The 17863-nt window shown below is 39.5% G+C and overlaps 1 protein-coding gene across 2 annotated transcripts in view; it reads right to left on the bottom strand.

Moving 5' to 3' along the window:
• rictorb (RPTOR independent companion of MTOR, complex 2b) overlaps positions 1–17863 on the bottom strand; it is a 42052-nt gene that overhangs the window by 7346 nt on the left and 16843 nt on the right. Inside the window, exons 18-36 of one of the 2 annotated variants that reach the window (XM_034311142.2) lie at positions 16043–16144; positions 15918–15964; positions 15668–15803; positions 15343–15542; positions 12387–12513; positions 11742–11906; positions 10969–11045; positions 10668–10746; positions 7895–8004; positions 7724–7811; positions 7548–7640; positions 7288–7394; positions 6923–7164; positions 6291–6476; positions 5447–6188; positions 2613–2790; positions 2252–2336; positions 1951–2151; positions 1217–1372 (exon numbers count right to left, since the gene is read on the bottom strand). In XM_034311142.2, the coding sequence (XP_034167033.2) occupies positions 1217–1372; positions 1951–2151; positions 2252–2336; positions 2613–2790; positions 5447–6188; positions 6291–6476; positions 6923–7164; positions 7288–7394; positions 7548–7640; positions 7724–7811; positions 7895–8004; positions 10668–10746; positions 10969–11045; positions 11742–11906; positions 12387–12513; positions 15343–15542; positions 15668–15803; positions 15918–15964; positions 16043–16144 (3121 nt within the window). Of the gene's footprint in view, positions 1–1216; positions 1373–1950; positions 2152–2251; positions 2337–2612; positions 2791–5446; positions 6477–6922; positions 7165–7287; positions 7395–7547; positions 7641–7723; positions 7812–7894; positions 8005–10667; positions 10747–10968; positions 11046–11741; positions 11907–12386; positions 12514–15342; positions 15543–15667; positions 15804–15917; positions 15965–16042; positions 16145–17863 lie in introns of both variants that reach the window. The other variant, XM_034311141.2, reaches the window with a different exon arrangement.

Raw genomic sequence — 17863 nt, 5'->3', positions numbered from 1 at the left:
TGTCAGTCAGAGTTAGATTAGATTCAGAATAGATTCAACTTTATTGTCATTGTGCAGAGTACAAGCACAGAGCCAATGAAATGCAGTTTTCGCATATCGCAGCTTGGTGGAAGCGGAGGTCAGAGGGCAGGGTCAGCCATGATACGGCGCTCCTGGAGCAGATGTGGTTAAAGGCCTTGCTCAGCTTGACAGTGCTGGGGCTTGAACCCCTGACCTTCTGTTCAGTAACCCAGAGCCTTAACCGTTCAGCCACCACTGCCAATCAGAGTTACACTGACCAATCACTGGTGTCTGTGAGCTCATGTATGTGGAAGAGGGCAGTTTGTGCTTTGCTCTGAGAGTGTTCAACTGCCCTGTGAGGTAGCAGTTCAAAAAAGATGCCGTGGCTGCTTCGTACCTGCCACTGAAATCCAGGTTGAAAATGTTAGAATTATAAACATTCTATCACCATTTTGACTGAAAATGTCATCAAATTTACATCTCTTTGCTGGAGGTTTACATTTGGTAAACTACCTGCACTGTCATGTGAGCTGACCGGACCTCATCTTTGTTTTACTCTGGCATCCTTTTAGCATTTAACATTGAGACAGAAAGGACAGGGTATTTTTATTCTCACTTATAATAAATAATGGATTAAAAAGTTCAATGCCAGAGAGAATAAGATTTTTTTTTTTTTTTTTTTTTTTATAAATTCCCAATAACACAACCAGGCTCCCAGGCAGGGAAGTCTCAGTTAAACATGAAGTCAGTGCACCTTATCAAACTGCTGATCATGTAATATCATAACATCACAAGAGTGGAGCTCTTATTTTGTTTACGCAAACATACAGAAGCCTGCTACAGGCTATGTGATAATAATTAGCAAAAGAGGAAGGAAAAAAGGAGAACCTTCAAATATAGACATTAGGGCCAGCTAGCTGAATCAACTTTAAACTGAACCATGGAAGATTCAAAGTATGATTTTAGAGCCAAGGAAATTCAGTTTATTACCTGACAAGGTGGCAAATGATTTGATTACCCCTGCCACTGCCAACAATTCACCTGCATGTGATGAGTGTTTAAGCTGTTTCTGAATCTGTATTTATGATCTTTACCTTAATAGAATTTCTACTATGAGATCTATGAGGCACACAAAATTATATGAAAGAACCTGTTCTAAATTAGGCGAAAAAAGAGAAACCATGGCTCTAAAAACCATCAGCCGACTCAGCCTTACCTAGAACCAGCTCTGTGCTACGGGTGCTCCCGGCAGAGCCCTGAGACACAGCGTCACTACACCCAGACACTCCGGAGAACTTGGAGTGGGGCATGACCTCAAGGTGGTTGTGCACAGGCTGACTGCACCACTCTGAGTATGGAGCATCAGCAAATTCTGGGAATTAGAGAAAACAGACAGTTATACTGTGTTTACGTGGCCTCTGGCAAGGATAACTACAGCACCCTGCAAATTCCAGTGGAATGTTTCATCAAAACATTTGACTCCTCTTCAAGAAGTGTACGCCAAAAAGATTGTACTTGTCCTGGCAGACTGTGATCTTATTCTTAGTTTGTAAAATTAATTTTATTAGCTTGAGAACACAGAATTAAAAGAACGAACAAAGTGCACATGCGTTATGATTTAGTGACCTCCAAATTGTGTCTGACTGCCATATTAAACTCAGTCAATCTTTTAGTGGCCTCTTCGGGGTGTGTACAATTCTCATCAATGTCAATCACTTAATCCAGATTTTTAATCAAGTTCACACATATAGTGGAAAAACAAAACTAACCTTTTTTTTTTGGAATACCATTATCAGACATGGCATACAATCATATTGTCTTATACTTGTTAAACAATGTACAAAAAAACAAAACACTGAACTCTTGGTGACTTACAATAAAAGATTATATGAAAAAATATAGTGCCTGGAAAGCCATCAGCCTTGACCCAAAGTTGATTCTCAGGCTCACCTGAACGGCTTTGCGTGGGGGTGTGCGTGTTATAGCCCAGCACTTTGCAGCCCACGCAGTAGAGGCAGTTCTCCTCTGTGTGTTCCTGCAGACCCGTCTCCTCTGAGCCCAGCAGCTGCTGCTGATCTGCTCGGCTCACTGCCATCAGCTCTGTAATGCTGAGCTGAGACTTCAGTACGCCGTGCCGTGAGCCATCAGAACCTGTCAGTAGAGAGGGGAATCAAGAAAGTGGTGCACTTATGTGACATCTGTGGAGGTTCAATGCGATCACGGTTGATCAGCAGCAGATATGTGTTTTTACCATCAGAATCTCCAGAGAAGAACTTAGCAGATCTGTCCTCTGAAGGTGGGCTAGTCCTCTTCTGGAAATATGGAGTCTCTTTTATCTATTAGCAAAAAACACAAATCATCAGATGACTTTAATGACACATCTGATACGCTACATCATGCACTATATCATAACTAAGGATTAAATGAGATATTTGGGTTCCACAGTCAAAGCTGCAAATCACAGGGTTTACATGCTTGTTTTAATGTTATTTCTATAGTAATAGCTCATTCACAGGGACTTGTAGGGGAACTTGTAGGCTCATTTTAGCCAGTATCATGCAGTCCTACTTGGTAGCCACAGAGAATGGGAATAAGAAAAAGAGGCTGAGTACTTGGAACATGTTGTTGATGTCCACGGGTAAAGCGAGGCCAATGTAGTCATCCGAACAGCCAAAGGTGGCGCTGGACACCATGGAGCGCACAGACGAGGAGCGCTGCAGAGTCGTCTGACTGATGGGGCTCAACAAGTCCTCCTTATCCAAAGACGCAAAGCTCAGTGCCTTCAGGAACCTGTGCACACAGAGGAACCCAGTCAGGGCCAGGACAGAACAGAAACATCAAGAGTAGAGAGAAAGACAGACAGACAGATATATATATATATTTATATATACATAGAGAGAGAGAGAGAGAGAGAGACAGAAAGAGAGAGAGAGAGGTGATTAAAATGATCAATACCTGATTTAAAGAAACCGATTTTGAATCGCTTGTTTACATTAAGAATAGCTTACTCAGGAGACTACCACAGCTGCTAATCATTCACTGGGTTGTGAAAGGCGGCACATGCCACGCATTCAGATACGGAAAAGCTTACAGGAAAAATAGGGTTAACTTTGATAATCTGTACTACATATTCTGCGGGAATGTCTAAGGCACAGAGGATAAGGTTCTGCTCAGTTGTTGTTCTATACTAGCTCAGTTAGGTTATCAGGAGGGACGGATCGTCTTGCCTGCAGGATTGAGGAAGCATTAATAGGGCAGAAACAGGGATGATGATAAATCAAAGAGGTCCAAGCACTTTTGATAAAGCAGGTTTTTAGGGTTGTACAGAGGCAAGGGTGAAAATTTTCCCCCTAAAAAAAAATAAAAGGACAGAACCGGTCCTTCCAAATGACTGAGAACTGCCAGCTCCCGGGGTGATCCACGCGCCGCGGGAGGAGAGATCGGCGACGGCGCCCGCCTGAGCCTTGGCCCAGACAGCTGAAGCGCTTTTTAGAATACCTGAGAGGGACCACCAGAAACAGTGCACGTTATTCTCAAAGTGGACTCCCAAAGGGGCTTACATCAGGGACACTGACCATGTTGAAGGAATATTCTAGCGTTTTAATATAGTACGTTTAATTAGCCTGAATTTTGGTGTGTTTCCCCGTACTGAAGAGAGAACAGTTCACTCATTCCCTTCTCACTTATAACTGAAGTCTAAGAGCAGTTGAACTCAATCAATAAACATTTATGCTTATTTTCAATAAACAAATTAAGCTCTAAATATTTGTATGTATAATTAAACCTTTTAAAGATGAGACTGCTTTTAAAGGGAAGGGTTTGTGGTGGCTCTAACACAACACCACACCATGAAAAATAATTGAAACTACAACAGCTGGATACATTAGGAATAAAACATAACGGGGAATGGTGTCACAGGAAAAATAAAAACGAGTTACTGAGAAGCAGTCCGATGCAAAGCAGCCAAAGTTGATTATTTTCCTAAAACAACATTTCCCCAATCTATTTTACTCTTAGTATACCACAGCAATTTGCCATCTATTTAAAAATGTTTTTATTAAAAGTACTTTTTATCCATTTATAGTTACATTTAATGTTGTGGAACATTCACAAAACAAGTTCCTGTTATCACTCATGTTACAGCAGCTATATACAGTCACTCCCTCATCACGCTTACTTCTCTGTCATCATGTTACCAAGAAACTGTAAACTTCTCTATCCTGAAGACTTGACTTGAAAGTTACAACTTTGTCTCTGTTACAAAGCAATGACTTGAATGGAGACTCCTTCCATAAATGTTAAATAAACGTCTCTGCTCAGAAGACCTCACCATATCAATAATAATGCACACATTATTAAATCTGTTTATGTGGAGCATCTTCCACACAAGTCTCTGGTAAGTTATTATAGAAACGATAACGAAACGATAGAAACGATAACGCATTGATATACCCTGTGTGTTGCCTTGCAGCTGGGTCTGTTGGGAGTTTTGTGTTATATTGTCGCTATGAAAATGTAGACTCATTTTTAATAAGAGAAAGCTATTACAAAATCTTCTTTAAGGAGTGTCTCGTTTACTGTGCCTCAGACGAAGAACAGGAAACTGAGTCAGAAATACAGCCCACTAAAAAGCCTTGTTTGTGACCTGACACTTTACAAATCAAGAAAGTGTGTTTGAGGAATATAATTAGAGTTGACATTCTAGAATACTCTCTGGCCCATAAATGTCTTTAAATGTTATATATGAAAATTCATTCAAACTTGCAATTCTGGCGATAACTTTGAACAGTGGTTCTCAAATTGGGGTTCATGAAGCATAACCGGGGGGACTGCAATTTTTTTTTTTAATAACTTTGTTACAGCACTGGCAAACACAACCCCCCCTCATCATTATTAATTATATTTATCATCATTAATATTACATTTATTATTGTATTATTGAGTTCTTAGACTGTTTGATTGTAGTTATTGGCCTGTTTGATTGGTCACATCCAAAACCCCTATAACTCAAAAGATATTAGACCTATATTTCAACCAGGACCTAATGTGCTCTGTCTGTGGAGATTTCAGGAATAAAAAGCTCTATAGCTGCAATAAACAGCCAAATATTAATGTGCACATTTAAATAATGAAAGAGCTCATTTCATTGATTTGATTAAGGCTATAATACATATGTGGCTTGTTTTTACATGCATGTTGCTCTTTCTGCTGTTAAGTTTAACTGAGTGCTGTTAAAGTAAGACTACTGGTGTTTGTTTAATTTTTTTGAAAATGTAAAAATATATTGGCTGTCTGACCATTTAAAAAATTTAAAATCCATAAAATCAGTTAGCGTAAGAATACAAAAATTCCAAATCACTTAGGTGCTGAAGGGAGCAAAAGCATATAATATAAAAGGTTTATATAGAGCTGCTGAAAAAGTGATGCGTGTTATGGACATTCAGACCTTCTCGGTGTGAGCCTGGAGTCCAGGCTGCCAGCTTTCATGGTGATGGTGTCGGTGAAGAGCACGTCCTTGGCGGGGGAAGCCAGCGCCTCACTGTGGGAGAGGGATGGGTGGATGCGCTGCTGCTGAAGCCTCTTGAGCGTAGCATAGCCCAGTGCGTCCCTGGGGCTTGTGTACATGAAGCTGCAGTCCGTCAGGCTGGTGATGGTGGTGACAGAGGGCGATTTGAGAGATTGCGCCCGGCGTGGCAGAGTGTGAGATGAGCCTGGTGGAACCAGCAGCACTGAGTTGGATTTGGAAAGGGGGAGGTGATTGGACTGGGGGGTGAGTGAGTGTAGGGTCCGGATGGTCTGTGCACTGACGACCGTGCTCAGGCTGACACAGTCCGTGTCGATGGCGGACGAGTCTGTGGTGCCTGCTGCCGTCTCTCTGGATGGGCTGGAGCTCATAGAGCTGATTCCGCTGGTCGTCGTGTCCGTGTTGAAGCTTTGGCTTCGGCTCTTGAACTGAGCCCCGCCTCCAGAGGTAGGTCCATCACCTGCCAGCCTCTCACGACTGGTCTGCTCACGCTGCATGTCTCCGCCTGCCATGTTGCGCTCTGTGACCCGTGGCAGACGTGACTCCGTCTCCCCAATGCCATCCTGCTGCTCATCCCCTTTACTCCCTATGAATGAGGTCTCCAGGGTGACTGACGGGCTCTTGGACAGGTCAGGAAACACCGGGCTGAACACATCCCCCTGACCTGGGGAGTAAACAGAGGGTTCTGTTACTGTGCGGTTCCTCCTCAGGCCTCCCAGCTTGGGCTCTCCACTTAGCTTATGACTGCTGCCGCTGCTGCTGCTACCTTTAGGGTCACTAGTGCTGCGCGGCTTCTTTCCGGAGAAAGAGATGATGAAACGGTTGCGCACAAAGCGGCTGGATGCCAGGATTGTGAAGGGGCTGCGGTCCTTCAGCAGCTTGGGCCTGATGTACAGTGACTGCTCCTCAGACAACTCGGAGCCATCTTTATCATCATCTAGGATGTACATGCCTGCAAAGTATGCAAACCATTGATGCAAACCATGCATCAAAAACACTACAGCTAAAACTAAAAGTACTTTTAAACAGATTTAGGGTCAATACTTGCTTTTCATATTATAACAGCCAGAAATTAGGGCTGTTGAATATTATTTATATTTTCAGATTGAATGTAAATTAAACACTTAACATAAGTCTATTAAGCACATAACATAACATTTTTTTGGCTAAATGTTCTTTGATGCAATTAAATACATCTTAAAAAGTGATGTTAAAGCGATTACATTAAGTAGCTTTTTTACTGGAGTCACTCTTTTGTGGTTGAATCACAAATGAAGTTTGATTCTGCATATAATGCCACAAATACATTACTCTAACTATCAGAAGAAAAAAAAATACTGTGCTTAATGTGCTTGAATGTGCGTCTGATGCTCAGGAAGCAGTTGGAGAAGCACTTACTGGGCTGGGTGGAGTCACTTTCGCTGTTGTGTCTAGAGCTGGTGGACTCAGAGTTGAGGCTGAGGGTACTGGGCACTGATGAGAGCAGGGTGGGTGGAGGCGGGGGCTGCTGCTCCACCTCATCAGGCACCACGGGCCACTGCTGTCTACGACTGTGTCGAACCGCGTCCCAGCCCTGCAGCTTCAGCAGCTCACAGCCCTGCTTTGTTTTGGAGATTAGACCCAGTACATACAGACATGTACTGAAAGAGACAGGGAACAAAGTGGAACATGATTTAAAGGTGGGCTCAAATGATTTATATAACTTATACAACCTGTATTATAACCATACACAAAATTATCAGCGTAGTTTACTGGTTACACACCCCCGGATGGAGAGAACCTCACAGTGGTGGGCCAGAGCCACAATGTCTGGAATCACATTCTCCTCTTGTAGCAGGTTCAGACCCCAGTTGGACGTGCCAATATTACCCTGGACATAAGCAGAATGATCAGCACCAACAGTCTTTTTCAACTATGTTATTTTAGATTAGATTAGATTCACTTTGTTATTGTGCAGAGTATAAGTACAGACCCGATGAAATGCAGTTATCCCCCTCCCCCCATGTTGGAAAATTGTACTAACCAAGGCCCAGAGAGCAGCTTTAAGTTGTTTGATGCCTTCCCATGTGTCCAGCACTGGGGATCGCACAGTGTAGCTTAGGTCAGGTACGATATTCTGTCAGAAAAAGAGAAAGACATGTTGCACAAAAGGAAATTTAATGAACACAGATCAAATTTCCTAAGGAAAACCCCTCTCACCTGAGCTTCTAGGAGATGGCAGCCTGTCTTGTCATGCACAAGCTGACCATATAAATGCACAGGAAGATAGACATTTGGCCTTTGCAACCTGCAAACCAATTTAAACCACAATTCTTAGAACAATAGTGAGGAGGAAATTCTGAGCAAAGAAAACGTGGACAAAGTGTAGACCTTTGGTTGCTCCGTCGTACGTAGTTATCCCCATCGACTGGTTTGCGGTATGTGGTAAGAGCCTCATTTAACTGCTCCTCTATTAGATCCACATACTTGAGGTTATATTCCTGAGCAGAACCAAGATTCACAGTACACTGTTAACAACTTCAAAGAATATGGTTTCTTTCACTCAAGACAAAACTGAACAATTTCTTAAACATTTTTAGTGTTATATATAAGTGAGTGATTATTCAAACTAGACCAAAAAAAAGATTACCTAAGAGATGAAGAATACTCATTTTATAGCAATGTTTATTGCTAAAGCTTTAATTCACATGATTGCCTCATTCTCTAATCACTCCTTCTACTATAATGCCTCACAGCGCTGTTGAATTCTCAAATCTGATTGGTCAGAAGGTGTTGATTAATTTTCTATAACAGCAGCTGCAACTCACAGGTTTATATTAATGTGTTCTAATACTATATACTTTCTACAGTAACAGTTCATTCACAGGGATGTCGAAGGTGGATGTCCCACCTAATCTAAGACTAATAATAAAAGTACTAAAAAACTTGCCGTTAATTAACAAAGATTGTTGATATGGTGAAGATTTCTATAAGTAGACGTTTATGTAACATTTATGACAGCAGTCTGCAGTGCTTTGTAACAGTCAGTAACAGTTTTCCACCACAAGAAAGTCTTCTTGCAATTATACCAGCCAGTTAGAAAACTGCTTGGTATAAGAGGAATAAAACACCTCGGGACGTGCTGTAATAGGAAATTAATAAATTTCAGGGTGGTAACAGTCACCCCACATTGCGGTGGTGAAAGTCACACTACCCCAGGGAAACATCATGCTTAAATAAATACAAATAAATTTGCTCATAATTTAAACAGCCCATGGGTGATATTTTAGTGTGCAGCTTACTGCAGCAGTGCCCCTCTGGTGTAACCTTATTGAAAGTTCTAACTGCCACAGAGTGTAGAAGTGAAGCTCACTGGATTTACAAACCATGATAATTTACAGTGTAAATGCAAGTTTACAATATTTACAGATCTACACTCACCGTCCACTTTATTAGGACATTGTACATTCATGCAGTTATCTCATCAGCCAATCATGTGGCAGCACAGTGCAAAAAAAAAAAACCTCAGGCATATACAGGTCAAGAGTTTCAGTTAATGTTCTCATCAAATATCAGAATGAAGAAAGTGTTATCTCTGTAACTTTGATTGTGGCATTGATATTGGTACCAGATGGGCTGGTTTGAGTATTTCAGAAACTGCTGATCTCCTGGGATTTTCACACACAGCAGTCTCTAGAATTTACACAGAATGGTTCAAAAAACAAAAAACATTGAGTGAGCGACAGTTCTGTGAGTAGAAGCACCTTGTTGATAAGAAAGGTTAGAGGAAAATGGCCAGATTGATTCAAGCTGCCAGGAAGGATACAGTAACTCATGCAAGCACTCTTTACAACCGTGGTGAGCAGACAGCATCTCAGCATGCACAACACACTGAACCTTGAGGCAGATGGGCTACAGCAGCAGAAGACCACATCGGGTTCCACTCCTGTCAGCCAAGAACAGGTATTTACAACCAAGGTTGTAAAGAGTGCGTATCTGAGTTACTATAAACTTCCTGTCAGCTCAAACTAGTCTGGTCATTCTCCTCTGATCTCTCTCATCAACAAGGCATTTCAGTCTGCGGACCAGTCACACACTCAATGTTTCTGTTTTTCGCACCATTCTGTGTAAACACTAGAAACTGTTGTGTGTGAAATTCCCAGAAGATCAGCAGTTTCTGAAATACTCAAACCAGCCCATCTGGCACCATAACTATGCCATGGTTAAACTCACAGAGATCACGTTTCCCCCATTCTGATGTTTGATATGAACATTAACTGAAGCCCTTGACCTGTATCTGCATGATTTTATGCTCTGTGCTGCTGCGACATAATTGGCTGATTAGATAATTGATTGCATAAATGACCAGGTGTACAGGTGTTCCTATTAAAATGGATGGTGAGTGTAGTACATGTTATGTTTACTAAAACAGTGAAAGCACAGTAATGAATGCTCCACACTCCAACGCACACAGGCTGCAATGCTTCTGGTGTAAACTGAGCTTTACACTCATGAAGACATTATGTGAAATGCAATATATGAACCCGACTAAACTAGGAAACCCAACTATTTGCTAGCAGTTATTTATGAGACCCAGGGTTCAGCATACTTGTGTACATCAAATCAAAATAGTGATGTAGGATAGATGTCACAGCTGAGATGTGCTCTGTCAGCTACATCCCCTGACTCTGATCAGCTTCAGTGCGATACACAAGCCCAGCTTCTGAGCCCCTAACATAGTATAACAGAGCCCCTTCACTACAGGCTTATTAATATTTTTATGTGTTAATTTATATAAGCAGCGGTGGCTCCAGTCTCACTTCGTGATGGGCTGCATCACACTACCCCATCTTTGATTATTTTCCTATGACAGTACACCCCCAAGTGTTCTATTCCTGATCCACAATGCCATGTTACTGACTTATTTTTAACGTTTTAAGCACTTTGTAAGTTTTTAAGGACTTAAATCATATACACAAATTCTCAGTAAAGCCCCCTTTTTTAAAATATCTGCTTAATTTTAATTTTTATTATTTTTTTTTACCATATGAAATGTTTTCATACTGGTCGGATCTTAACAGAAAGTGCATGTCCTTTTAAACTATGATGCTTGTTAGCTTTAGTCCCTTAAACATAAGTGTAAGCAACAGTAGAGATAAAGCACCTTCTGCCATTTCTCCAGCTGCTTAGTGACGTAGCCTCTCTCATTGAGGTAGGAAAAACCTTTTGGAATGGACAAGAACCTGGAGAGACAAGAACAGATCAAGTACGATAAGGAAACTGCACTCTCTTTTATTAAGTTCAACAACGCAGTGCTGTTATTGAGAACTGTGTAATGCAGATCAAATTTTGCTCATTAAATCCTCATTAAGCTGCCAGCAGGGAGGAGATTTCATGTCTCTTCCCGTTTGAACTCCTTGTCCCCAACATATGCTGCTTAATAAATTAACAGATCCACAGCTTACCTCAAAAGCAAGAGCACACCCTTGTCCCCGAGGTGAGTCAGTGCCGGCTTCAGCTGAATCAGTGCATGAAGATTTGCCTGAAGAACATAAAGGTAGTTCACAAGATTGGTCAGAAGGTATTGATTAATTTTCTATAACAGCTCCTCTGTCAGTATTTCAGCCAGCTGTAATTCACAGGTTTACATTAATGCACTCATTTTAATATGCTGAATGCACCACAAAAACAAATAAAAAAAGGGTTAGGGTTTTCTTTAAAGATACGTTTACATAACATTTATGGAAGGAGCCTCTAGTGTCAGCTTTGTAACAGTCAGAGGTAAAGCTGCAATTTTAAATTTTCTGACAAGAGAAAGTCTTTTGCTGAAGGAACAATTGCTTATACCTGCGATAATGTAAGTGATAACAGGAGCTTGTCTTGCTCATGTGTCACAAAATTAAATAATCATGATTAATTTAATTAATGAATAAAAATAAATGTCATTAATAATTAGTGATTTATAATTGTGATTATTGGCAAATTGCTGTGGTATAAGAGGTATAAAACACTTGTGTTGTTATAGGAAAATAATCATCATCATTGATTATATTCCTATAACAGCATGCACAAGTACAAGACTTAACCAAATGAGGTACAACACCAATAACTCCAGCATGCTGGAATCAGATCACATGACTTTCTCACTTCAATATACTTGATTACATTTCATGTCTTGAAAAATACAAACCTATAGAGTTTATCTGTAATTAAATCCTTATTGTAGCTGATCTCTCACCTTGTCCTCACAGGCCTCGTCCAGTATGTCCAGGGCCTCTATGGAGATGGTCTTGTTGCGGTCGTGGAGCTGAGTGACCAGCAGCTCGATGCCCCAGTTGCTGAAGAACTCCACGTTGGCACGCAGTAACACACGCAGGTGCTTGGTAGCATACAGCCTACAATTCTGCAGGCATGGACGCAAACAAGCGCGCACGCACACACACACACACACACACACACACACACACACACACAAATACGGGTTCAGTACTACAACATCTACCAGCTGATCCCATCAAGCAAGTAATTTTACTAATTTAATAGGACAAATTCTAAACTAAAAAAAAAAAAATCGGAGGGAATCAAGGGAATTAATTACACAAGTGAGAGAGTAATGCTGTACGGGAATGTTTAAGCCTTTAAATCATTTCTATTACCTTAACACTTTAGAACCATGTAATTATATCTATCTACCTTAACACCAGGGAACCCAGGGACCCTTTAGAAGTAAAAAACATTCCAAGGAACTCTTCGGCATAGATTTATTTTATGAACTATTCAAATATTAGGCCAATTATTAAAATGTGTACTACAATATTCCAGCTATATATATTGGAGCCTTTTATTTCAAGATTAAGATCAGCGCTCTGAGCATGTGGCTTACATCAGTCGCAGCAGTGAGGATTTTGGAGAGGATGACTCGCGCTAAGCCGTCTCGGCTGTAGTCCAGTGTGGATACAGTCAGTTTCAGTAGATGGTCCTGATTCTTCAGGGAGCACAGGTTCAGCAGGCTGTAGAGACAAAGTGGAGCAGGACGACAGTGCAGTATTTAAGCCACACAAACTGCACATAACACTGAACACAGATAGCTGTTTAAGAAGCAGAGTTTTTACTCCTCCATTTTCAAATAAATTCCCATCCACACGGACACAAATATGCAAAAATGCAAAATAAATAAATGGGAACACCTACAGGAGCACACCAGCCAATTAGGCGGCGATAATATGTCTGTTATATCAAACACCTCAGGAATAACTTTAGGAGCTGTGTACTGAACAGCAGAGAAGGGGAACAGTGGAAAAACACCAACATGGCTAAATGGCTAAAACTATAGCTCTATCCTGACCAGGGCCATGGTCAAAAACTCAAAAACAAAAAAAAATGACCAACACAAGGATTCATATGTGTGAACTGATGATGAGGCAGAACTACTGCTTAAAGTAACATATGTCTATTTTTTTTCCCAGTGTGCTTTGTAGCCCTGGAGCCAGGGATTCAGGAACAGTACAGCATAGACCTTAGTTTGCCTCCGACATTTGAAGGTGTAATAAAAAGTCAAAAGAAAATTAAATTACAAACAATTTATCAAACAGGAAACTACAGACCACAAAGTATCCTGATCAACAGCTATATATACACACACACACACACACACACACACATATATATATGTATGTATGTATGTATGTATGTATGTATATATATATATATATATATATATATATATATATATATATATATATATATATATATATATGTATGTATGTATGTATGTATGTATGTATGTATATATATATATGTGTGTGTGTGTGTGTGTGTGTGTGTATATATATTTTTATCTACATATATATATATATATATATATTTTTATCTACATATACATATATATATATATATATATATATATATATATATATATATATATATATATATATATATATATATATATATATATATATATATACACACACACACACACACACACACACACACACACGCATGTGTGTGTGTATAAGTTTATGTATACATACTGATTAGCCATAACATTAAAACCACTGACAGGTGAAATGAATAACGTTGATTATCTCTTTACAGTGCCACCTTTCAAGGGGTGGGAGATATTAGGAAGCAAATGAACAGTCAGTTCTCAAAGTTGATGTGCTGGAAGCAGGAAAAATGGGCTGAGCGACTCTGACAAGCACCAAATTGTGATGGCTAGACAACTGAGTCAGAGCATCTCCAAAATAGCAAGTCTTGTGGGGTGGATATATAAACACGTTAATTTTTGTAATTCAAGATTAACGCATTAAATATTAAAAAATATTTAACACGTTAAAAAAATTTATGCAATTAAAGCAGCTGCACTTTCTTTACTTCCTGTGGCGGCTGACCTATGACTTGGGACGACGTGTGCACCTGCAAACCGAACCATCCTGGCTAAAGATGGATAAGGACAAGGAAGGAGTTTTAGAATCTGCACAGTTTGCAAAGCCGAATTTAATTACCACAGAAGTAATTCGTCTTTGACATATCACCTCAAAGCAAAACACCCTGCGAAACTATCTCTACAGGGCCTTACCAATCTATATTACAGGAGTGAAGTACTCGTAGTCGAATAACAAACCCTGTAAGTGAGAAGGTAACTAATGCTTTGGCTAATTGGATAGTTAAAAACTGCTGCTCAGTTAACATAGTGGAAGACGATGGAGGTGGTTTTCACTCTCAGAGTCACATCATCCAAAGGAAGAGAGCTGCTTTGTTCCATTAAACAGACTGGTCTGGCTCAGTAACTGGCTGAATGTAAAGGAGGACTAAGCCGAATTGTTTCTGTGGAGTGAAAAAGAGTCAACATTCTGAAATCTCAGCAGAATATTTCTTTGTTCATTTTTTCCAAATCTGCATGGACTATTGTGGAGCTTTTTGAAAATCAACTGGCACTTGAACATAGAACAATTTTTTTGTTCTTAATTATTATTTCTGTTAGTGCATGTAAGAAATACGCCTTTCAAGCCAACAATCGATTAGTATTTGAATTTAAATATACTTCCTTTGTGTTGATTCTACAGTAATTCGGTGATTTTACATTTAAAAATTTAATATTACAAGCTTCAGTCTCACGGAAAAAAGCGATTAATCGCAACACATTGTGCAATTAATTCGTTCATTTTTTAAAATTTATCAACGGCCCTAATATAAAACATGCAGTCCCCTCCTCAAGTATTAGAATGGCATTTGTTATGAGACAAATATGGGATGATGGATCACAATTCGAATAGTTTGTGCTCACTGTACAATGAAAGTCGCTACGCTACAGATCTGCTGTGAATTCTGGATTAGTGTGGAAAATGCTGAGCAGTAGTGTAGGCCTACTGCTGGCTGTTTCACTATTATTTTTCCAAGTTCATGTGGGCCAAATGGAACAAGTCTTTGGGCCTTGGTGTTTGACACATGTCAGCTAGCACATTCATTACACACACAAAACTGCAATGGACATGCTCAAGTTTGTGCCCACACAAAAACAGTGAAAAGACATTTTTAAAATCTCTCTATCCTGGAGGGCATTTTCAAAAAGCTTTGTTTTCAGTCACCCAAAAGTTCATGTACAGGAAGCCAAAACACAGAGAAAACAATCTATATGTGTGTGTGTGTGTGTGTGTGCGCGTGTGTGTGTGGGCTAAGAGAACAAAACACATTTTAAAAACTAAGGTTTAACATCAGGTGTGATTCCAAGTGATCTAAAATTGTTGGGTCCCTGAATATTAACTGTATATGTAATCGAACAATGCTCCATCTGTATTTAACAAACCTTCATCAAACCTCAGCAACTGCTTTTAACTCACCACTGGAAGACACTGCATTTCTCCAGCAACTTAACGCCGCTCGGGTGGGCAGAGAGAGTACCCAGGAAGAGGAAGTAATGCTGGCTGAGGGTGTTGAGGAGACCGTTGCTCTGTAGGCTACGGTCTGGTTTGAGCCCAGAGGATGATGACAGCCACTGCACAATGTCCTTCACCAGGTCCTCCAGGTAAACCTGGCCATCCTAATGAGAGAGGTACAAACAAACCAAGATTAAACAACTATGAATATATAAGCAGGCATACAAATAAAACACATAAAAAAATAAAACAACTAGGCCTGAGAGCATGAGCGCTTCCCCTCCCTCACCTCATCTGATTCCAGCAGGAACTCGATGAACTGGCAGCCAACGACAGTCAGCTGTTTGGCTTTGCTGTGGTCCAGCTCCAGGCTGGCGTACAGCTTACTGCTGGGTTTGTAGAAGAACAGGAGCCTCCGTACAAACCTAAAAGCAACCCCAGATCATCATCAAATGCACCATACAAAAAAAAAAAAAAAAAAAAAACATTATTATAAAGTATGAAGATACATGAAATATGAAGATTGAATAAGTTCTCACTTGTGCATTTGTTCATCTTTGTTGTTGCGCAGGTTGACATTTGGCCACTGCAACATAACACAGTAAATTACACACCATTTTGCTCATTAAAATCCTGTCATTTAATCCTCTTCCCTCTTACTGACCTTTAGTATTGTACCGATAAGAACCCAGTTCCAATCTAGGTTCTGCTTGTGATTGAGAATGTGACTGTCTCTGAGATTCATCATCAGAGCCTCCTCAGTGTCCTGGGAACAAAACAACACGCAAGCATATGGACAAATTAAAGCAGGAGCATTTTTACTGGATACTGGTCTGCAGGGATACTGGTCTGAATTTAGTATTCAAACAATGCTGCCAAATGTAAATGCCACAGTAAATATTTTAATTCATAATCTGCATTAATCAAGCATATTTTCTTAACAATTAAAATCTTTCAGGGAATTAATTTTCTGTGCAGACTTGCAAAAGTGTGAAAACTGTCACTGCAGTGGTTTTTGCAAGTAGGAGCTGAAAAAACACAGGAAATTCTGAGTCTGTGATAAACACATGACATGCAAGTGTTTCTGTGTGATAGAATATTAGCACCAACCATGTTCTGTACATGTACTATGCAAATATCTTCTGTTATTACAAAGATTTTCCAGGAGAAGGGGTGAGGCATGTGAAGAGGGGGAGGTGTTTACACTTACATTTTAAAAATTGAACTTCATAACAAGTGTTTAAGTGTAGGAACTTCTGCGGGTAATCTTTTGTGTAATATTTTTTTTTTTGTGGAAAGTCCACGTCAAATGATTTCTTTTCAGTACAAAAAATTTGTTTGTCTCCACCATGATAAAACTTCATCAGCAAAATGCTGTCCAATATATATCAGGCTATGAGCTCATTATATTGTGGAAATGCATATATAAAGTGAGGCTTTATAACTGTACCTGTGGTTACTAATTAACAGTCTGCTCATTCATGGGCTTATTCCCAGTGAATGCTTAAGAGATGCTTTAAAACATCGATTTGTTTTATGTTTGCCAGAAAACAGCCTTTGGATATCCACATAAACTATTAAACATGATCGAATGCACGGAATTCTCAAACTTTTTACAACCAGGGAGCTCTTTCAGTGGGGAAAAAAAAATCCCCCCTTATGATTACAATACAGATTAATATTATGAACATAATCCAACTGATTAAATATCAGGCAAATTAGGCAAATTATTAGAGCTAAGAGTGAACTTCCCAAACCAGTTACAGAGCTAAATTATAGATTTAAAAATAAATGTAAACGTTATTTACAGCACTTTCCCTAGTTTAATTAAAACTGCGGGAAGATTCAAGCTGACTTGTTTTAGATTTCTGAGTTGTTGAACATTAAACCCATTTCATTAATGTGGCCAGCCAAACAGGCTCAGAGCTGTACTAACTAAAACAACTGTAAACCGCTGTAATGATGTGTTTAAAAAAAGCACTGAAACCCTTAGATCATTTTCAAAAACCTTCTACTGAGAAATTTGGATCTAATATGTAGTGTATTACATACAATCTAAAATCAGCAGGTATTTTGGGCAGGAATTTTCACATTCAAACAGAGATAAACATCAGTACATCACCAGTACTGAGTTATCCCACCTCCCATGTATAACCATCCCATCTCAATAGTAGGCCTGAGCAATATGGAGATATACTATTTATATTGCGATAAATTCTAAAATTTATAAATTATATAATATCTATATTGTGATCAATTATAAAATTCCACCCCCCTTTCCACTGTTAAATAATTTGACTTTGCAGTCATTAAATAAAACTTTTTTTTAAAAAAAATCATCCAACACATTACTTAAAGACTTATTTTTAAATAAATATCTGAATATTGTGATACATATCGTGCATCATAGAAGTTATTATAGAAAACTATTTTGATCTGATATTTTTCATCACCCAACCATACTGAATAGGAAATAAAACAGCAT

This window comes from Pangasianodon hypophthalmus, chromosome 15, assembly GCF_027358585.1.
Source record: "Pangasianodon hypophthalmus isolate fPanHyp1 chromosome 15, fPanHyp1.pri, whole genome shotgun sequence".
NCBI classification, from domain to species: Eukaryota; Metazoa; Chordata; class Actinopteri; order Siluriformes; family Pangasiidae; genus Pangasianodon; species Pangasianodon hypophthalmus.
Note: the sequence above shows the minus strand (reverse complement) of the source record. Positions and strands in the feature narration are given on the sequence as shown.